Consider the following 23210-nt stretch of genomic DNA (forward strand, 5'->3'; position numbering starts at 1 on the left):
CGATAGTGTTCTTTACTTTTTTTTTTTTTTTTTAATTTATTTTATTTTCGGCTGCATTGGTTCTTGGTTGCTGTGCGCGGGCTTTCTCTAGTTGCGGCGGGCGGGGGCTACTCTTCTTGCAGTGCGTGGGCTTCTCATCCCGGTGGCTTCTCTTGTTGCAGAGCACGGGCTCTAGGTGCAGGGGCTTCAGTAGTTGTGGCACGTGGGCTTCAGTAGTTGTGGCTCACGGGCTCTAGGGTGCAGGCTCAGTAGTTGTGGCGCATGGGCTTAGTTGCTCCACGGCATGTGGGATCTTCCCAGACCAGGGCTTGAACCCGTGTCCCCTGCATTGGCAGGCAGATTCTTAACTACTGCGCTACCAGGGAAGCCCTAATGTTCTTTACTTTTTGACTGTTATGTGTTTGAGGAAATTGAGCACCTACCATGTTTCAGGCACTGATCTAAAAAGATTCTGAAAGTTTCCTGTTTCCTTCTGGTCTGGTCCTGTCCTAAGGACTTCTAATGCGCTGCTTGTTTTGCTTTCCAGTACGGAGCCCCAGATGCGGGTGGACTAGCACACGTTCCTCTAGGCTGGAGTTACTGGTACGCCCTGGTGAGTGATTAATGAAGTCAGTGACAATTCTGCACAACCCTACAGATGCTGTTTACTTTCTGCGGTAGCTCTGATGTTGACATTATTTGGTTTGCTTTTATGATTGGCCATTTTGTCTCCTTAGAAGAAAGTCTGTTGATTTGTGAGTCACTCAGCTGTGGGATACTTTTCTTGCATTCCACAAGGTTTAGCAACATATTTTGCTGTCCTACCGGATCCATTTCTGGCTTTTTAAACTAGGACATATTATTGAAACTATGTTAGTAGTTAATAAAACCCTAGTCAGAAAGTCCAATTCAATATTCACTGGAGCAATTACCTTTTTTTTTTTTTTTTTTTTTTTGGGTCTTATCACTATTTAAACAGAGTATAGTTTAGCCCAGCATGGTTTCCAACTTTCATTTTGTGTGCTGACCTCATAAAAAATCTTACTTTCCTCTCTTTAATAGGAAAAGAATTCTAAATACTATAATTATACCCTCTCTATCAATGGGAAGGCACGGAAGCACGGTGAAAACTACAGTGTGGACTACCTGACAGATGTTTTGGTGAGTTACTGAAGCTCTGTCCTTGCACTTTAGCTCATGTTTAATTAAAGTCTCTGCCAAGGAAATATTTACTTGTATTTGTTAATGTTGGGTAACATGAATAATAACTTGGTCTAACCGCCAAAGAATATTTCCAACTGATTAAAAACTCCTGAGGGTGTTTTTCTTTGTAATTAAGCCAGGCTCAGATCTAATGTTCTTGAAATTCCAGCAGCAAATCCCTTTTCCAAAGGCTAATCTCTAAGACTATAGAGATTACTTTGAAGAGGTTTTACTTTGTAGGGGTTCCTACTCTTGACCCCAGTTTTACTCACAAGCTACAAGGTGGCAGCTTCATCATGAGGGTGGCGGGATAGGGATGGGGAGTTCTTCAGGCATTGTATATTATATATAAAAAATACCGAAATCGGGACGGGAATTTGGGACTGTCCTTTCCTGTCTAAGATGTATCTAATGACAGTCCCCCCATAGGGCATTCATTCACCAAGTACTTCAGCACCCATTATAGCAGGTGTTCAGCAGTAAATGAAACAAAGTCCCTGATTCTGTGGACGGTAACCTTTTAGTGGAGGATTTTATTTACCCATATGTGTGTCGTCTCGTTAGATGGCGATTAGTTAGAGAAATAAGGCAGGGGATGGGAGTTACTAGGTAACATTTAAGCAGAATCCTAAAGGAGATGAGAGTGAGCTATACAGATCAGGGGAAAGAGTGCCACAGGCAAAGGGAACAAAAAGCGTGAGGGTGTTGAACCAGGAGTGTGCCTGACAGGTTGGAGAAACCACAGGGTTTCTTGACAGGGCTGGATTAAAGTAGGGGGACGGGATGGTGATAAGAAATTGATAGTATCTTTTGAGTTTAGTGTTGGGAATAAATGAAGATGTAAATCAACTAGAAAATTAAAAACACAGCATGTATGTGGGAAGCTTTCATTTTCGTAAAGTATCTCCAGAGAAGCAAATGAAAGATTTAAGTGCATATAAATTAAAACCCTGGTGTGGTGTATTTGGACTTAATATTATTCACTTAGTTTAGCTACTTCAGCTGGCATAACTTAGGATATCTACTCTCTACATATTTTTGTAAAATTACAGTAACTTAATTCACTTTTCCCACTGTTGTGAATTAGGTTGGCTCTCTTTTTATGTTCTTTAAAGCATCAAATGTATATACTCTAAGCTGCATAAATGTATATACTCTAAGCTACATTAATATAAGTTAATACTAAAATGGCTGAATTACTATTTTTTTTCCTTATGGGAGGCATAACAATTTTTAGGTCATGTAAAATCATCAAAATCCTAATTGCTTTCTTCGATGGTGTGCTTTTCAATTTTTTATTGTGTTTGCCTGAAAGCCAAACGATCTGTTCCAGCAACACGCTTGCAAGTGACTGTGACATAGATTGTATGCTAAGATTGGTGGAAAGCTAATAGGACCCTGTACACCTGTTCACCAGAGAACAGGTATCTCTCAAGTCCTCAGCTGTGAGGTAGGGTAAGCAATGACAAATCTTTGTATATGTCAGGCCAATGTCTCCCTGGACTTCCTGGACTACAAGTCCAACTCTGAGCCGTTCTTCATGATGATCTCCACTCCGGCACCTCATTCGCCTTGGACAGCTGCACCTCAGTACCAGAACACCTTCCAGAACGTCTTTGCACCAAGAAACAAGAACTTCAACATCCATGGAACGGTAGCTTCCCCTAACCCTTGCATTAAGCCATGCTCGATGTGATTAATTGTGTAATATACTTGTCAGGGAGCCTTTGAATCATATAGTTCGTCTTCCTTCTAAATCTCTTAAAGGTAATTGCACCTGTCGCTAACATGCTAGGTAGTATACACTTGCTTCAGAAGTCAGATGAGGTTCCTGCCACACACCCAGTGAGCAGCTGGAGAGTCGGCGGAGAATGGTAAAGAAATGCCATCTTTCCTGACTACAGGCTCTTGATAACCTTTGTGCTGGCACTCCTCCTGCCTGGCAGTGGCTGAGACATGTCCCTCGGGGCTGAGCTGGGCCTGCAGCAGTCTCCTGTGGGTGGCCCTTACCAGGCCCAAGGCATAGGAAGAAGAGGGGTGACACGGTGCAACGTGATTGGGAAGGGAAATTGAATGGAGAAATGAGCCAGAGCAGGCCATGACCTAAATACTGTTCACTTCGTATGCCACTTACCCTTCCCTTGGCACAGGAGATTGGCAGTTTGCTAGTTCAAAGGCAGAAAGCTTCTACTGCCTCATGCCTGTTACCCAGAAATCTTAGTTGCTTGCGAGGTGGTAGAAAGAATGAGTCTTGGAGTTAGAGTCAGTATTACCGCTTTCTGGCTAGGTGACCTGACCATGAGCAAGGTGCTTAACTTGCATTTTTCTCTCTAAAGCCGGGGATCCTGACCTCTCCTGCAATTCTTGTATGGATTAAAATACACAGAAACGTCTAGCATGTTGCCTGGCACACTGTAGGCATGTGCTTGCCATGGATGACGTTAAAGATGAGTGAACCGAGTTTGAAACCTGGGTGCCATTTTCTCTGTGTTCCAAAAGAAGTTCATAGAAGTTCCCATGACTAAGTAAGGTTAGAAACTTCAGGTTAAATAAGTCACTCTGCTACAGGATTTCTCAGAGTTATTCGTGTTCTGACATGAATTTGCAACAGGAAGAGATGCTCTATAGCATTTGTCAAGCATGCTAACTAAAGAAGGCTTTGAGGATCACAGTTTGCGAGATGGCAGCTTAGGGTTTTATGAATAGGGAGGAGAGAATCAATGGTGTTTGGCAATGTTTTGTTTTTTTTTTTTTTAACTGTGACTTTTTTATTTATATGAGAAGAATCCTCTAGGTTTGGACTTGAAGTTTTAGGAAATTGCTATGACGAGATTTTTCCTAAGGTCCAAGGATGATCGCTATCTTAGGTAGGAAAATAGAGGGCCATGGAATGATGACTTATTAGGCAAAACTTAGAGGAAGGTAAAGTGGATATTTATCCTTTTATAGTTTGGGTGGTAGACCCAAGTTATAAATTTAATCTTCTGGTTAGTAGTTTCCAGTATCTTTCACGAAATCTCTTATTAAAGCTGCTAACAAAGGAGCCCAGGCCTTCTGCCATTAAGGAAGTGATGAGAAGAAGCTAAAGAATGAGTGATAATTTGCAGAAAGTTTTTTTTTTACGAACACAGGGCAGGGAAGTGGGGGGTGGGGGGTGGAGGGAAAATCTGAAGTTGCTTAAACAGGCTCCAGTTAGTTCCTTTTTTGCTCGAGTACATGATCCTTTTCATTATCTATTCTAGTAGTTTGACTGTGGTGACTTGGTGTTAACTTTTGTTTTTCTTTTAAATTCTAGAACAAGCACTGGTTAATTAGGCAAGCCAAGACGCCAATGACTAATTCTTCAATACAGTTTTTAGATAATGCATTTAGGAAAAGGTAAGAGCTGCTCCTTTCCAGTCTTGGTGGTCTTTGAGGACCCTCAGAAGCAGCCCATGAACAGGGAACTGCACCACGTGGTTATCTCTGAGAAGAAATTGGTGGCAAGATGTTGGGAGAGACTCTGATGGGAGGTCTTTACATTTAGCTACAAGGTGGCCTTTGGACCTCAGGTCTAATTAAACAGTCCGTTTTTATGACTTGTTAAAACATTGCAAATTGGAGCCATTTGGTTTTTTTAACCATTTTCTATATCTAAAGAAAAGGTCACTCTCTGAGAGATTAGCCCCAATATTTGCCTGAGACCCAAAGGCTTAGGCTAGAGCAGAATATTTGCCTTTGCAGTTTTTAGCTTTCAGGAAATTCTTACTTCCTCTTAAGGTGCATTTAGTTTTAGACCAGGAGTTGGCAAACTTTTTGTGAAGGGCCAGATAGTAAATATTACAGGCTTGTCGGCCGTATGGTCTGTTTCGCTGTTGCTCAGCTCTGCTGTTGGAGCGCAAAGCAGCCCTGGACAAGACAAGAATGAATGAGCATGGCTGTGCTACAGTAAAACTTTATACATAAAGCAAACAGCGAGTTGTTTCATGGGCGTAGAGTTTCAGATTTGCAAGGTGAAAAGGTTCTGGAGATCTGTTCCACTATGTGAATACACTTAACGCTACTGACCTGTACACTTAAAAATGGTTAAGACAGTAAATTTTATGTTATGTGTTTTGTACCACAGTTAAAAACAAAAACACAGACAGTGGTCAAGCTTTGGCCCATGGCTATAGTTTGCTGACCCCTAGTTCGACCATTAAACATTGTTGTAGCCAGGTCTATCTGAATTCATCTCTATCAGTCAGTGCTGAGTTGACAACTTTCCCTTCCAATAGTCTTTTTTTTTTTTTTTTTTAATTTATTTATTTATTTATTATTTTTGGCTGTGTTGGGTCTTCGTTTCTGTGCGAGGGCTTTCTCTAGTTGCGGCGAGCGGGGGCCACTCTTCATCGCGGTGCGCGGGCCTCTCACTGTCGCGGCCTCTCTTGTTGCGGAGCACAGGCTCTAGACACGCAGGCTCAGTAGTTGTGGCTCACGGGTCCAGTTGCTCCGCGGCATGTGGGATCTTCCCAGACCAGGGCTCGAACCAGTGTCCCCTGCATTGGCAGGCAGATTGCCAACCACTGTGCCACCAGGGAAGCCCCCTTCCAATAGTCTTTTATTCTCATCACCAGCCACGATAAATAATAAAGCTAACTGGTTATAAAAAGCCTCATTTATTTCTGTAGAATCGGTTAAATTTGGAATCAACTAATTGTGTGCTGGAATTTTCTAATCTGTGTTTTGCAATGAATGGAAGGAAAGGAAATAGGGGATTTGAGCTTTTGGGGAGAGTGGCTCTGAGGGGTTTTTTTTGGGGAAGGAGGTTGGGAGTGTTTTTGTTTTGATTTGGTTTTGGGGTGTTTTTTGGACTTTGCTTTTGCTTTTTTGGCAAGATGGCAGTACCTCAGCCATTGTCTTTGAAGTCCCATTGCTGCCCTCTGTTCACATCCAGGTGGCAGACTCTGCTGTCAGTTGATGACCTTGTGGAGAAGCTGGTCAAGCGATTGGAGTTCAGCGGGGAGCTCAATGACACCTACATCTTTTACACCTCAGACAATGGCTATCACACAGGTAAGGGGCACCATGACCTTTGCGAGGTGCCTTTCCTTTCTCGCTCAATCAGTAGCACTGGCAGGGAGCTCCTGTCCTTTTGCAGCAGTGGACAGGCCAGAGGGAGGGTCTTGCCCTCAGGGCCCCTCTGGTTAGAGGGCCAGCTCATTTCCCCTGGTGAGAGACCAGGTTTCATTATTTGCTATTTCACAGGCTGAATTACATGGTGTTCTAGGAGTCTGAGCAGAGAGTGAGCTTGATGGGTTAGAGGCAGGCTTTATGAAGTAGGTGAGAAATTGAGCTAGATTTTAAGGACAGTGGATCTCAGGGAATAGGGGTGTGACATTTGACACAGGAAGACCACGAGAGGGTTGTCCTGGGGAAAAACTTGCCTGTGAAATGAGGTGTTTTGGTGTGTGTGAGTTTTGTTTTGTGTTTCTTGTCTTTTCACAACTGCAGTATGAGTCACCCCCATGTCCTTGACTTTCATCCTTTCTACTTGGACCTTCTCTAGTTAAAAATCAGTATTTTTTTCTTTCTCCACTCTTTTAAATTTCCTAAACTTGAAGGGAATTAATCTGAGGTTTGTTTGCACAGGAGCAGATTGATTAGGCATTTCATGTGTTGTTATGAATATTTTTAAGCGCTCACAGTAGAGACTAGTAAAATAACTCCCATTGTCCAGCTTTGATTTTCAGCTGCATGAGACCAGTCTTTTGAATTCCTCATGCCTTCTTCATGTTTCTTTTTTAGCTAGAAGTTTTTGAAGAAACTCCAGATGTTGTGATTCCATATGTCAGCACTTGATTGTGCATCTGACTAGTTCATTACCTTTCAGAACCTACACAAAGTCCACATGCTACCTTTAGTTTTTGTGTGTCTTAAGGCTGTCCTTTGCCACTGATTTATTGGGGAAACTGGTCTTCTGTCCTTTAGAATATCTCACATTCCAGATGTAGCTAATTGCTCATGTGATGCCTTAACTCATTTATCTATACTCAACATTTTGTATAGATTGGTAGTTAGATCTAGAGTCTTAATAGAAGTTCACGTTTTCAACAAGAATGCTTTCTTGTTGATGCTGTTATGTACTTCTTATTGCTTCATTCACATCATGCCGCTGGGGTGTCTGGTTGCCTCACTTTAGGGATGCTGTTACTGATTGATGGCTCATGTGGTATCATCCTGAGCCCATCCTATGACCTTTTGTGGCTAAAACTTCCATTGATGATTGTTGCTTAAATCTGTTCCCTCAGAAATTGCAAAGTTTGACTTCATAACCCTGTCCTTCCTTCTGAATTTACTGGCTGGAGTTCCTCAGGAAATTCCCCTCATCAACTGTTTGGTTATCTTGAAATATAGTTTATTCAGGAAAGGCTGGATAAATGGTTTTGTCCCTTTATTTCGCAGCTTTTAGAGTAACTTCATTCAATTGTGATCAGGTCGAGTGTCATACATAAATAGCGTATTTTTGCTTCAATACTTTCTAGTCATTCTTTTTGCTGAATTTGCCTATTTTAGACCAGGGTGTCCCTCTAGGCATTTTTTTTAAAGATGAGCTCATTGTTTCCTGCCTTGTAGTAATAAGAGACCCAGGCAAATTTAAGCTTTCCATTAAAACACCATAATTAGTAGAGCAAGGCTGTTTTTGATTTTTACTGTTTATTGAATGAATGCATGCATGAGTGACATTTCTATCTTGGCTCCATCTTTACCCTATGCATTTTTTTTTTCAGGACAGTTTTCTTTGCCAATAGACAAAAGACAGCTGTATGAGTTTGATATCAAAGTTCCACTGTTGGTTCGAGGGCCTGGGATCAAACCAAATCAGACAAGCAAGGTAGGTTGCTGACAAGGTGATGTAGCATTTGCCTGAGGAAAGAAAGCTTTTCCTCCTAAGAGGAGGCTGATTCAGTTTCTCCTCCTTTGAGGATGAAGGCTGATTGGCTTAAGATTTTTTTGCAAGTGTATTTATAAGCCTTGCAAACAGTGATTCTTTTTTCTTTCTTTTTTTTAATTGAAGTATAGTTGATGTACAATATTCTATAAGTTACAGGGGTACAATACAGTGATTCACAATTTTTAAAGGTCATACTCCATTTAGTTATTTTAAAATATTGGCTGTATTCCCGGTGTTGTACAACATATCCTTGTAGCTTATTTTATACCTAATGCTCTTAATCCCCTACTCCTGTATTGTTCCTCTCCCATCCCATCTCCCCACTGGTAACCACTAGTTCTCTGTATCTGTTCTCTATATTTTGTTATGTTCAGTAGTTTGTTGTATTTGTTAAATTCCACATATAAATGATATCATACAGTATTTGTCTTTCTCCGTCTGACATATTTCACTTAGCATAATACCAGTAAACTGCTGGCCACCCACTATTAGATGTGTACGTATCATATCAGCATGAATAGCTTTTGCTTGTGGTTTGAGACTAGATTTTTACTTGGTCCTCGAGCCGTGACTCTCCACCAGGGTGCTCATCAAAACTACCTTCTGAAACTGAAAGGCTCAACATCTAGAAAGGTTCAGATTGACTCACTTGGACTGGAATAGAATCCCTGCCTCTGCTTTTTTCCTCAAGTTCACAATGATTCTGAGAGGCAGCCCAGTTTGGGGCCCATAGCCCGGGAGAGCAAAGCTCTTCAGGCTTTGTTGTGTGTGCACGTCCCCTGGGGGCCTTGTTGAAATGCAGATTCTGATTCTGCATTCCAGCCTGCTCCCAGGTGTTCCCAGGTGATGTCTGCTGCTGGTCTGACCTCCCTCTGAGTATAAGGCTACAGAAAGGGTGTTGTCTGAGAATTTAGTCCCCCTCCCTGTGGGACTCTTCCTCTCTAACGCCTTTCTACTTTACTGATTCTCTCTCCTAGTACTGTCATAAAGTACCACATTCTTTTGTTACCATTCCCATTTGGCTTCAAACTGGGTTCCTAATACTGAGGTACTTTGTTCCTAGAGTTCGTGGGCATCTTGATCCAAAACACTGGTCCAGTGTCGGGAGATAAGAATTGATAGGCTCTACCAGTTGTTTTCTCTTCCCTAATACCACAATTTCAGTCCCAGCTCTGTGAGACAAAAGAAAATGAGCAAATGGATTATTTAAGCTAAAACTGGAAAATAGGTCAGAATTTCTGGGTATACTGGTGCTTGAGTTTAATTTGAGGTTTAATGTTTACTTTGTTTAAACGTCTGCCCTTCACTTATTTCCTTCCACAATGCTCTTGATGGAATTCTGTTAAAATTCTCTCGGAAACTTAAAATGGCCTTCATAAGTGCCTTTTGAATTTTCTTTTTCTTTTAAGACCCACATTCCTAAAGGCAGTCACCTTTCACTGCAAATTCATTACCCTCTAAACAGGCCTCTCCTGTCAGCGGAGGTAGGCAAGTTTGGAAGACCATTCAGTCTTAAAAGTGTTTTCTTGATGTTGGTGTTGGGAGCTGGTTGAGGAGAGCACGTCTGCACCTGTGTGCATTTCCGAGGAACAGGGCCATGTCTAACCGGTGTGGGGAAGGAGGCTGATGAGAACAGAGTGACGTGTCAGCCAGCTGCCCATGGAACAGACTGTTCCTTTTTCCTTCAAGTTAACAATGGCACTAAATGTTACAATCAGAAACTTCACTTTCTCTAAGCCAGCTAAGTGAAACCAGGTCCTAGGAAGCCATTTCAACAATAATAACCGTTATTGAATGCTTAGGATGTGACAGGTGCTGTTCCAAGTATATTACCTGTATCAACTCAGTTAACCTTCACAGCCTTATGAGATATGAATACTGTTATCCCCATTTTACAGATGAGGAAACTGAGGTATACAAGTTCAGCGATTTACCCAAGATGATGTAGCCAAAGAATATCAGAGCCCTGCACTTGAACTCGGGCAGTCTGGCTGCTATACACTTAACCAGAGTCCGTACACTCAACCATTACACTACAGCTCAGACAACAGTATTTCTTAAGTATCTTCCTGTGCCAACACAGTATACCAGGAGCCTTGGAGCCACAGCAAGAGCAGTCAGAGAAGATCAGTTCTTAACTCCCTGTGTCAGGGGGAGCCAGATACCTGAGCTTCAGTTGTCAGTGAAAGTCTCTGAGGCATTTGGGCAGAGACCCGGGTGTCAAGAAGGATTGAGTCATGCAAAGATCTGTGGGAGGGTATCCCGAGCGGCAGAACGGTGCATGTGAAGTCACAGATAGGAGAATGAGCTTGGCCTGTTCAAGGGACAGAAGGTGGCAGTTGTCCTGAACTACTTTACTTCCTACTTGAACCATCTCTCTCACCTCCTTGCCTTTGTACAGCTGGCTGCTCCTTCTGTGTGAATGCCCACCTCATACCCCTTTCACCTGGCTAAGTTAATTGTCCTTCGGGGCTTCGGTTTAGGGCTCCCCTAAATGAACGTCACTGTAGACCCCCGCCCCACATGGAGTGGGTGCCTTTCCCAGCTTCCCAGCTGGCCTCACACTTACCACACCCGACTGAGTTTGTCTTTTTGACTCTAGGAGTCCCTAGTTGAGAGGTATTATCCGAACTTAGAATACCCAGCTCTTAGTGGGAGTTTGGGGTTAGCACATGTAAGCTATTATATATACAATGGATAAACAACAAGGTCCTTTTACTGTATAGCACAGGGAACTCTGCTCAGTATTCTGTAATAACCTAAATGGGTAAAGAATTTGAAAAAGAATAGATACACGTATAACTGAATCACTTTGCTGTACACCTGAAACTAACACGACATTGTTAATCAACTATGCTCCAATATAAAATAAAAATTTTTTAAAAAGGTCCTATTATATAGCCTAGGGAACTATATTCAATATGCTATGATAAACCATAATGGAAAAGCATATTTAAAAAAAAGAATGTATCTCTATATGTGTATAACTGAATCACTTTGCTCTACAGCAGAAATTAACACAACATTGTAAATCAACTATAATTAAAAAAAAAAAGAATACCCGGCCCTTAACATACAATGGGTGACATCCAAGTTGTGTGAATGGATATATTACCAGGGTCACACAGTAAGTGGCAAAACCAGGTCTGAAAATTAACTGTCTATTCTCAAAATCCATGGTTTTTTGGGAATTCCCTGGCGGTCCAGTGGTTAGGACTCTGCACTGTCACTGCTGAGGGCCTGGGTTCAATCCCTAGTTGGGGGACTAAGATCCCACAGCGGCGCAGCCAAAAAAAAAAAAAAAAAACCATGGTGTTTGACACTTTGTGCTGACACATGTGGTTTGAGAAGTATGAAGTGCCCCGCTTCCATCTAGCACAGTGTGTCAGAGATGGTGGGTGATTCATCGTGTGCTGGCAGCAGAGTTGTCTTGGTGCAGGTTCTGTGTGAGGGCCACAGGGTGGTGAGTTGAGCATAATGAGCTGCGCTGGCAACAACCTAGTAGCCAAAATAGGACACGTTTGACCAGTGGATCTGGCTTTGTGTTGGCTGTTGGGGTGAGTCAGGGGCAGGTGGTATGGGTGGATGCCAAACATTGGCTGCTGAGGTCTTCTCCTCTGGCTATAAATTAATCTAGCTTTAGATCTGGTGGTAGAATTTCTTCAGATTGGCTTTAAGAAAGGAAAAGGTTAGTACGAAAATGGAAATGACATAGCATGATCCAGGGGAAATAAAACTGAACTGGGAGTCAGGAAGACCACCTATTGGCTTTAAGACTTTGGATAGACTAAGCTTTGGTTTCCCCATGTGAAACTGGGAGGATGCTAAGGGCAAATTCTCAAGTGTAACTAGGTGACGCCCTGGCTTACTCCTTGTTAGGGAAGTGGGGCGTAAGGGGCAAATCCAGATGAAGCAGCCCAAGACGTGTAGAGTTCTCTGCTTTCAGTGCTTCTCTTTCTTTTTTTTTTTTTTTTTTAAACATCTTTATTGGAGTATAATTGCTTTACAATGGTGTGTTAGTTTCTGCTTTATAACAAAGTGAATCCGTTATACATATATCCCCATATATCCTCCCTAGTGCTTTTCAGTAGATGCATTTGGGGTGCTCTCTGGTGTGCTTTGAGTCTTTTTTTTGAAAGCCTTACATGAACTCTTTAACATGAGGGCTTAAAAGTCTGTTTGAAAACCTGATATACCTTCCTGGGAGCCCTTATTCTTTTGGGTAATTCTGCAGCACTGTCCTTCTTCCAGAGCTAAAAAATAAGCAGGTTCAAGGCATGATTTCCCTCGATCTCATGCCCCCCAGAGTTTTTTAGGGCCTTATATTTGATCAAAATGTATATATACTTTAATCCTAAGAACATTCCCAAACAAACTGTGAGGCTGTGATTCATGAAATAATTTACTTGGTCTTGTCAGAGCGTTTTCTGTTCCAGTCCTTAAATGGATCTTTGTACTCAGTGATAAAAGCAATAATACCATTTTAGGAACTTGAAATGCTAATGTTTCTAGATGTCATTAGGGTGATGGGCTCATAGTATCCATTCTAATCCTTGGCTGTATAAAAACAAGAGAGAGGTATAATTCTCTCTTGAATTCTTCACTCATACTTGGTATCTACTAGAAGTCTCCCATCTCCTGACATTGTATGCTAATTTTGAGACTCTACTTCTTAGTCAAACAAAACCCAGTAGGAAGAGAATTTGCCCATCATTTTTAGGGAGGATGTGATCATTGTAGATACCTGGGAGGAAAGAGTCCTGGTGGTGGCGTTTATGGTACTTGTGCCGAATTAGCGACTTGACTTGTCCTGGATCTTGCAGACCTTTCTCCTCCCCTCCCCCCATAGAGCAAACTGCCACTAGAGGGCGCTCCCACCCATCGCTGATGGCTCGAGGCAATTCCTGCTGAGACTGGCAGTCACTGTTTTATCTCTGTGGGTTTTATTATTTTGGTGCCTTGGACACGTTAATAATACCTGTGGGATTGACTTGACTTCATTCATGTCTGGACATCACTGGAGATCTGTCAGTCACGTTTTGGAGTCTTCTTGCCTTTATCTGATTCTGGAGGTGGTGTCTCTGCTTGTCTCTCCTTTGCTGCTATGGTCTCTTCCGTATTCATACTCACTCTTGTTCGCTGTATTCTAAGCCACTCAGTCTGCCTGGGGTACTTGGAACCAGGAAAGATATCTCTAACACCGGGTCTTGTGTAATCCCTAGAGACATAGTTTTTGTGTTTTTTATCCTCAGCAACATATGGATTGCTTTTCCCGTGAGTTGCCTGCCACTGAAGGGTAATTTCCAACAGCTGCAGAGTTACACTGATTGGTTCAGAGCCAGGATATGTGTATCACTTTGCCCTCCAGGAGCCATCCTAGCTACCAGGAAACCTGGCTGCTACTGAACAGTGCTTCTTGCCTTTCATGTCTGTACTTTGGTTTTGTTTTTAAATTAAAAGTAATAGGATTAGTTTTTTTTTTAATCCCCATTTGGCTTCTCCTGAGATGATCTGAGTTTTCTCAACAGTTTTTTTTTTTTTGGCTGCATTGGGTCTTTGTTGTGGTGCGCATGCTTCTCATTGTGGTGGCTTCTCTTTGTTGCGGAGCACAGGTTCTAGGTGAGCAGGCTTCAGTAGTTGTGGCACGTGGGCTCTCAGTAGTTGTGGCCCACGGGCTTAGTTGCTCCATGGCATGTGGGATCTTTCCCGGACTGGGACTTGAACCCCTGTCCTCTACATTGGCAGGTGGATTCTTTTTTTTTATTTTTTTATTTTATTTTTATTTATTTATGGCTGTGTTGGGTCTTCGTTTCTGTGCGAGGGCCTTCTCTAGTTGCGGCAAGCGGGGGCCACTCTTCATCGCGGTGCGCGGGCCTCTCACTATCGCAGCCTCTCTTGTTGCGGAGCACAGGCTCCAGACGCGCAGGCTCAGTAATTGTGGCTCACGGGCCCAGCTGCTCCGCGGCATGTGGGATCCTCCCAGACCAGGGCTCGAACCCACGTCCCCTGCATTGGCAGGCAGATTCTCAACCACTGCGCCACCAGGGAAGCCCCTGGCAGGTGGATTCTTAACCGCTGCACCACCAGGGAAGTCCCTCTCAACAGTTTTAAAGATTATTTATTTCCAGTAAACGACAGCTTTTCCAGTTACAGGCTGCTGACTTTGTGTCAGTTACTTCTCTTTCATTTCCTCATCTGTAAAATGGGGAAAATACTGCTTTCTAGGACTGTGGGGAGGATTAAATGAGGATAAGCATTAAGCACTGGCCCAGAATAGGTGCTCAGTGAACACTAGTTCCCTTCGTTTCCCTGGTGGATTGTCTCCATCACTCCAAGGCTTTTTCTAGCCTGTGACCATGTGACTTCTAGACCCTTTGCTACAAAAGTTCATGTGGTTCTTGAGCCAGAACATATATGGGATAGTCCAGATTAAGATGTTATAATTGTAAAATACCAGATTTCAAACACTTGGTTCAAAAATTTTTTAAAAGTAAAATCTCATCACTTTTTTGTATTGCTTACATGTTGAAATAGTAATATTTAAATATTTACAATGAATTTCACCTCTTTTTTTTTTTTACTTTAATGTGGTCACTAGACAATTTTAAATTACACGTATGACTCCTGTTCTATCTCTATTGGACAGTGGACTATGCTGGTTTAGGTCTGGTAGCGGTATTGTATACAGAAGAAAAATAGTCCAATAAATCAAGGAGATATGGCAAGGTATAAATGCTGGACAATGTCTTTAATTTCTAGAATCTTTGTTTAAAAACATCCAAGTTTTGGGACTTCCCTGGCGGTGCAGTGGTTAAGAATCCGCCTGCCAGTGCAGGGTACACGGGTTCGAGCCCTGGTCCAGGAAGATCCCACAATGCCGCGGAGCAACTAAGCCTGTGCGCCACAACTACTGAGCCTGCGCTCTACAGCCCGTGTGCCACAACTACTGAAGCCCGTGCGCCTAGAGCCCATGCTTCGCAACAAGAGAAGCCACCACAATGAGAAGCCTGTGCATCGCAACAAAGAGGAGCCGCCGCTCTCCGCAACTAGAGAAAAGCCCATGTGTAGCAACGAAGACCCAACGCAGCCAAAAATAAATAAATAAAATAAATTTATTTTAAAAAAAGAAAATAAAAACATCCAAGTTTTGTGCTCTTTAAGGAAACTTATTGATGCATTGTTGGGATGAGTTTTCTGCAGTCTTCAAAAACTACTGCAAACATTTCTTACCAGTGTTGTCACTTCAAAAAACTATTAAAAATGCTAACATCCTCATTGGTGACAAGCATTCAACCTTTGAGCCTTTAAAAAACATCAGGAGTCAATTTGAAGTCAAGTTTAGTGAACTAATAAGAATAATCAAGTTGGGAAACACTTTGTATAAAATAGCCTGACATTTTTCTCATCGTTCATAACAGACTCAAGGCAATCAATCCTAAAGGAATCTTGAAAAATGTTTTTATCAATCGTAACAGTATGGGTAGAATAAACATTAACTTCCCAGGAGCATGTATTATAAACTTTATAAGGCTTTATGTTTTTTGTTTTAAATTATTATAGTTATATTTGAATATATGCAATAGGAAGTATGGGTTGTACAAAAGATAATAGTAAGTGCTGTTTGTCTCACAGGTGGGTTGGAGGGAAGTGAACTCTAGTATAGATAGAAAAGGAAAATGGGACGAACTGTGTTCTAGATCAATTGACTGTTTCTTCCTCTTTCTCATAGATGCTCGTTGCCAACATTGACTTGGGTCCTACTATTTTGGACATCGCTGGCTACAATCTGAATAAGACACAGATGGATGGGATGTCTTTCTTGCCCATTTTGGTGAGTATAAAGCCCTAAATCAGGCCTGAGCCAAGATTCTGAAATAAATTCCAGGTTATATAAGTAGGCTTAAAATTTAAATCTTAAAGCTGTTAAATTAGGGGAGCAGAGGATAGAATTTTTCTCTTATCTGTAGTGGGAAGGAGTTCTCTTAAAAAAAGATGGGACACACATGAACAGAGTTCTATATCCTCCCTTTTTCCCTTCTCCCCCAAAAGCCCCATCATAAAATTAAAACAGGTGACAAATTGGGAAAATATTTGCAACATACATGAAAAAGGGTAATTAGTTTTAATAGATGAGTTCTTAAAAGCAAAGATTAATATCCCAGTATAAAAATGGGCAAAAGAAGTGAATAGTCAACTCCCAGAGGAATTAAAAATGGCCAAAGTCAGTGCAAAAAAATTGCTTCAATGCTGATTAAAGAAATGCTTAACTAAAGGAGGCCTCTATCACCTGTAGAACTGGCAAAGATTAAAATGATTAATACCCTGTATTTACAGAAGTTTGAGAAAATGAAAGCTACTCAGACTCTGTTCATTGAAGTGTAATCAGTATAAGCTATCAGTAGGCTAATTTAACAAGACCCATCACTGCAAAATACACGTCAAGCAGTCCCATCTGAGAATTTATTTTAAGAAAAGAAAATTCATTCAAGAAATATTTGAGGGGGCTTCCCTGGTGGTGCAGTGGTTAAGAATCCGCCTGCCAATGCAGGGGACACAGGTTCGAGCCCTGGTCCAGGAAGGTCCCACGTGCTGCGGAGCAACTAAGCCCATGCGCCACAGCTACTGAGCCTGCACTCTAGAGCCCGTGAGCCACAACTACTGAGCCCACGTGCCTAGAGCCCATGCCCCGCAACAAGAGAAGCCAATGCAATGAGAAACTCGTGCACCGCAACGAAGAGTAGCCCCTGCTTGCTGCAACTAGAGAAAGCCTGTGCGCAGCAACGAAGACCCAATGCAGCCAAAAATAAATAAATAAAAAGAAACTTAAAAAAAGGAAATATTTGAGTACCTAGTGCCTAGCACTGCCCAGAGCTAAGTATAAAAACTACATTATTAATAGAAGAAAATTGAAAACCTAAATATACAGTAGGGAATTGGTCAAATTGTGGCACAATTAAACAATAGACCATTAAACCAACACTAAATGATGTAGGTATGTATACATTGACTTGGAAAGATGCCCACCACATACTATAGGGAGAAAAAGTTTCAAAACAGCATCTTTCTCATTAAATATGTATGTAAATATGTTTAAGCATAGAGAAGTTTGAAGCATCAATACTCATTATAGATGACTCTTCCTCATTGATTTGTCTGAGTCTATCACAATTTATTATTAGGTAATATATGATTTATACAAGAGAATACCCATAACTCACATAAGTTATGAAACACAAGAAATACCCATGAACCCATCACCCCATTTAAGAACTGAAATATTCCCCATACTGGTGCATCTTCCTATGGGCTCCTCCCCATCCCACCCCTTACCTGCCCATACAAATGAGCGCTTTTCTGAATTTTATGGTTGTTAATCTCTGGCTTTTATTTTTTAGTAAGTATCATGGATGTGTCCCTAAACAACATACCTATCTTGGGGGGAAAAATACCTGTCTTGTTTTGCACTGTAAAAGTGATATTCTACCAGTTGTAATCAGGACTTTTTTCAATTCATCATTGTTTGCAAATTGATCCATATTGTTCACAGACGCCTAATATTCCATTGTAAGAAGGAATGCATCACTACTTAATCATGTTTTCTTGTCAATGTACATTTGTGGCGTTCCCAGTTTTGTTCTAGGAACATTGCTTCTATAGCATTCTCATACATGTTTCCCAGTGAGCATGTGTATATGCACCAAGGTTACAGGAACCTCACATGTTCATTCCTACAAATATTACCAAGTTATTGTACAAAATCGTCATCAGTTTACATTCCCACCAGTAACTTATGAGAATTCCCTTTGCTCTATATGAAACTGTCCGACTACTTAATATTTGCCAATCTAGGGGGTGAAAAAGATCAAAATTATATTTGGTTCTACTGTGCATTTCTTTATTAATGAGATGAATCATTTTTTTTAAATATATATTTATTTATTTTTGGCTGCATTTGTCTTCGTTGCTGCGCACGGGCTTCTCACTGTGGTGGCTTCTCTTGTGGCGGAGCACGGGCTCTAGGCGTGCAGGCTTCAGTAGTTGTGGCTCGCAGGCTCTAGAGAGCAGGCTCTAGAGCACAGGCTCAGCAGTTGTGGCACACAGGCTCAGTCACTCTGCGGCATGTGGGATCCTCCTGGACCAGGGATCGAACCCGTGTCCCCTGCATTGGCAGGCGGATTCTTAACCACTGCGCCACCAGGGAAGCCCGAGATGAATCATTTTTTTAACAGCTTAATTCACTTACTATACAAGTCAGAAGTTTAAAGTTTACAGTTATTCAGAGTTGTACAGCCACACCATAATCTTAATTTTAGAACATTTTCATCACCCCAAAAAGAAACCCCCAAATACATTAGCAGTCACTCCCCCATTGCTCCCTCTCCCAGCACCAGGCAGGCACTAATCTACTTTCTGTCTCTATAGATTTGTCTACTGGGGACATTTTCTAGAAATAGAATCATACAGTACTGTGGTCTCTTGTGATTGGCTGAAAAGGGTCATCCCCATTGTAACATGGATCAGTACTTTTCTTTTTATTACTGAATAATATTCCATTATGTGGATGTGTCACATTTATTTATCCACCCATCAGTTGACAGACATTTGGGTTGTTTCCCGTTTTTGACTATTATGAATAATACTGCTGTGAACATTTGTGTATAAATTTGGGGGCAAACTAATGTTTTCCATTCTCCTGAGTGTATCCCTAAGAGTAGAATTGCTAGGTCACGTGGTGATTTTATGTTTAACCTTTTGAGGAACTGCCAGACTTGTTTCTAAAGTGATTGCACCGTTTTATATATTCCCACCAGCAGTGTAAAAGGGTTCCTGTTTCTCCACGTCCTTGCCAGCACTTGCTGTTACCAGTCTTTCTATTATGTCTTAGTGGGTGTAAGTGATACTCATTGTGGTTCTGATTTACATTTCCCTAATGACTAATCATGTTGAATATCTTGTCATATGTTTATTGGACATTTGTATGTCTTCTTTGGAGACAGGTCTATTCAGATCCTTTACCCATTTTTTTAAATTGGGTTTTTGATCAGTGAATCATCTTTCATTATGCCTTTTGTGCTTCTTCCCTTGTGAAATGCCTCTCTTTGCCCATTATATTCTTGCTGTTTGTTGTCTTTTCCCTAAATTAAGATATGAGAACACAGGAGTTGAATGTGTAAATCATCTCACTTTATGGTTAGTGTTCTTTGTGTCTTGTTTATAAAAATGCTTCTGAACCTTGAGGTCAGAAAACAGTGCTCCCAAATTTTCTTCTGAAAGGTTTGTAGTTCTGCCTCTACATTCAAGTCCTTGATGTATCTAGAATTGGTTTTCTTGCGTGGTAGGAGTCAGGGATCCAATTTCATTTTTTTCTCTGTAAATACTCAGTTGTCTTTTCTGTTCCACAGATCTGTCTCTCCCTGAACCAGTATCTTTTTATCTTGTTATAAAGCTGTATAATTAAATCTTTGCATGGGCACACCTTTCTCATTGTTCTTAGGGGTATCCTAAGAGGCAGTTACCTCTCTTCTCTATAAACTTTAAAAACAGCTTTTCAGATGGCCTAAAAAATCATTTTGGGCTTCGGCTGGAATTACAATGAATCTATAGATCAGATAGAGGGAAATTTACATTTCTTAACTCTTCCCATACAAATCTTATGCTGTATACCTTATTTATTTCTAATTAGGAAAAAACAACCTTCACTACAGGGCTAAAATCATTATGTTATTTCATAGTTAATTTCTCTGCAAAGTTTTGGAAATGCCACTTAGGACATGGCTCTTTGCCGTGTTGTTTTGTTTTGGAGGTTGGTCCAGTGAAACCTCTGATGTATTAGGGCTGCAGAGCAGTTTGTGGCTGTTATACCTCTAGCTCCGCCCTAATACGGCCGCTACTAGCCACGTGAGACTATTTAAATTAACTAGAATAAAATGAAAAATTCAGTTGTTCAGTGGCACTAGCCACATATCAGTTGCTCAGAAGCCATTGTATTGGGCAACAGTTACAGAACATTTCAGTCAGAAAGTTCTGCTGGATAGGGCTGCTGTAGACCAGGGATTGGCCAACCCCTGTGGGCCAAGTCGAGCCCACCCCCGGTTTTTGTAAATGAAGGTGTCTCAGAACACAGCCTCCATGTATGTATTGATTGGTCTACTTTCCTGCTACAACAGCAGAATTGAATAGTTGCAACAGAGACTATAAAGCCACAGACCATGACCCCTCCTGACCATCAGTCTTAAACTTGGTGGCACATTAGTATCACCTGGGAAACTAAAATACTAACACCTGGGTCCCAGCCCCAGCGAGCCTGATTAATTGGCCCAAGATGTGACCTGGCCCTTGGGATTTTCAAGTCTCCCCCAGTGGTTTTAATTTGCAGCCAAGTTAGAGGCCTCTGCTCTAGACCTCCCAGGCACTCTTTTTACCCCTACATACTTTGACATTTAAGTGTGGGGTTTTGAGGTCCACTCAAATCTGACAGATAAGCTTTTCCCTTGACCCCCAGCTTCCGTGGCTCGGGGTTGGCAGAATGGTTTCTTATAGGGGAGCAGCACCTTCTGAAGTCTCCTGTGACTTACGGTTTCTGAGACCTTCATCGGCACAGGATTGTTCGGGTTTCATCATAGCATAGTGATTAGGAAATACGTTCTTCTCTGACTCTCCCTTTCCAGGCAGCTGTGGCATTCCATGGCCTTGTGCAGGCCATCACGCATTCCCCACTGTGGTCACCAGGCTAAATAGGTCCATTCGGGTCCTTAGAGCAGTGGTTCTCAAACTAGCATTCATCAGTAGTGCCTGTGGGGCTGGTTCAAATGCAGATGACCCCCCCACCCCCATGGGCAATTCAGAATTTGTGTTTGTAACACATTCCCAGCAGATACTGATCCTGCTGGGGGCACATTTTGAGCACCATTGTTTTGGAGCAGTGCTTCTTGAATTTCACAGTGCATATGAGTCACCAGAGGATTTTATTAAAATGCAGACTCTGGCTCCTTAAGGCTAAAGTAGGGCCTAAGATTGTGCATTTCTAACAAGCCCCCAGGTGTTGCTGATAGACCACAAACCAGACTTTGACTACTAAGGCTGTAGACCATTTTAAGAGCCCCTTCTAACCTGGCCTCCCCATCCCTGTCTTCACTCCATCTCCAGATTCTGCGGCTGCTGGGCTGACTTTTCTAAAGCACAGCCTTAGCTGTGTTACTTCCCTGCTCAAACCCCCTTCCCCACCCCTCCTTCCCGTAGCTTCCCATCACCTGCTGTTCTTTGTAGAACAAGTGGGCAGCCTGCTATCAGGACCTTTTTCTGTTTGGTACCAGCCTGCCTCTCCACCTGCCTTGGCACTGCTTCCTGGTCTGAAAGCTGGATATCAGGAACCCGTACCACCAGGTGTTCTGCTTCCATCCTGTGCTCACGTTGTTTTTTTGTTTTTTTGTTTTTTTGTTTTTTTTTTTTTTTTGCGAGGGCTTTCTCTAGTTGTGGCAAGCGGGGGCCACTCTTCATCACGGTGCGCGGGCCTCTCACTATCGCGGCCTCCCTTGTTGCGGAGCACAGGCTCCAGACGCGCAGGCTCAGTAGTTGTGGCTCACGGGCCTAGTTGCTCCGCGGCATGTGGGATCCTCCCAGACCAGGGCTCGAACCCGCGTCCCCTGCATTGGCAGGCAGACTCTCAACCACTGCGCCACCAGGGAAGCCCCACGTTGTTCTTTTGATCCCAAACTCCCTCTTACTCCTAGAGCCTTCCTCCTTTCACCATTTGTGTACCTGTCTTAAACTTCCCCACTGCAAATGCTGCTGCTGCTTTCCTTCTGCTCCACTGATGTGCAGCAAAAAGTAAATGAGTTGATGTATGTATGGTATCTTCATTCTGACCATCAAGAAGTACTTCAACCCTAATACAGTCCTTAGCACACCAGCCCTGTTGAATTTCTCAGTATGAGCTTAGAAGAGTTCTTACAGGGTTTGCAGACAGTATTGTTTACTCTGATCTGAACCTTCAGCACCTTGCCCTGTGACTTTGATTCTTGCTTAGCTCCTGACCTGCTTCACAGAAGTAGTCTTGGGAAATAACTATTAAATGCTCAAAGCAATTCACATCACTTGTGAGGACTCTATAAATACCAAACATGATACTCAGTAGCCTTCACGTGTCTCTGTTTTAGTCATTCCCTTCAGTTACTGAACGAACAGTCCAATGTGTCTTGACTCCCAAGTCCCCTTTAGCAGTAGAATGAATAACTATTAATGAATGACATCTTTATCACAGTCTACATGCCTCACAGAAACCACTTTTGCTCTTCCTTCTAGAAAGGAGCCAGTAATCTGACTTGGCGATCGGATGTCCTGGTGGAATATCAAGGAGAAGGCCGTAACGTCACTGACCCAACGTGTCCTTCCCTGAGTCCTGGAGTGTCCGTGAGTGTAGCCCGAGTTGGCTTAGTAGCTTTCTCACTGACAGCACAGTATGGCATTGGTTTAGATGTGCCAAGTGCTGAAACTCTTCATCTCAGTCCTCCTCCTGTCACTTTGTCACTTGACTCTGGGAGATCAGGAGATAGACAGAGGTAAAAATAATCCTGAAAAATGATGCTTCCCACCTGTTGTCAGAAGGTGCACTTCGAATTCTTCCAGTTTTCGGAACAAGTTCACATATCTGCTTATCTTCTTACCTTATCAGTACCCCCTCCTCTTTTTCTACCCTTCCCAATCGCGGTACCATTTTTCATTAGGGATGTTATCAGTGGCATCCAACAGAGAGATGGGGTTTCCACCTGTAACCATGCCATGGCGTGTGTCTTGATTTGGTGGCAGCCAGGCTGGTCGTGGAGGTGGTAACAGTGACATTAGCCTCTCTTTAGAGAATGGGAAATAGGAGAGCCAACTCCAAATGGAAGCCGAACACCAGAGTGTTACAATATAGTAAAGAACCAACCAAAAGATGGTATGGAAGATAGGATGGAATAAGACCTAAGTCCTATTTGGTGATAAGAGCACTCATAAACAACTTACTTACAGATGTTTCCACAAAGCTCATTTTAGCCTTTTTCTCCAACCCTTTAGGATGAAAGATCCTAATACACCTTCGTAGTGACTCATCCGTGTATTGATTTCTTCTCCTTAC

General features: G+C 42.2%; 1 protein-coding gene across 1 annotated transcript in view; it reads left to right on the top strand.

Annotated features, from left to right (window-relative positions):
* The window catches only part of GNS (glucosamine (N-acetyl)-6-sulfatase), a 49988-nt gene that overhangs the window by 15469 nt on the left and 11309 nt on the right, over positions 1-23210 (top strand). Inside the window, exons 4-11 of the mRNA XM_061205079.1 lie at positions 527-592; positions 1042-1140; positions 2669-2836; positions 4478-4560; positions 6098-6216; positions 7932-8035; positions 15825-15926; positions 22397-22504. Of these exons, the coding sequence (XP_061061062.1) occupies positions 527-592; positions 1042-1140; positions 2669-2836; positions 4478-4560; positions 6098-6216; positions 7932-8035; positions 15825-15926; positions 22397-22504 (849 nt within the window). The remainder of the gene's footprint in view (positions 1-526; positions 593-1041; positions 1141-2668; positions 2837-4477; positions 4561-6097; positions 6217-7931; positions 8036-15824; positions 15927-22396; positions 22505-23210) is intronic.

Source organism: Eubalaena glacialis, chromosome 11, assembly GCF_028564815.1.
Source record: "Eubalaena glacialis isolate mEubGla1 chromosome 11, mEubGla1.1.hap2.+ XY, whole genome shotgun sequence".
Taxonomy (NCBI): Eukaryota; Metazoa; Chordata; class Mammalia; order Artiodactyla; family Balaenidae; genus Eubalaena; species Eubalaena glacialis.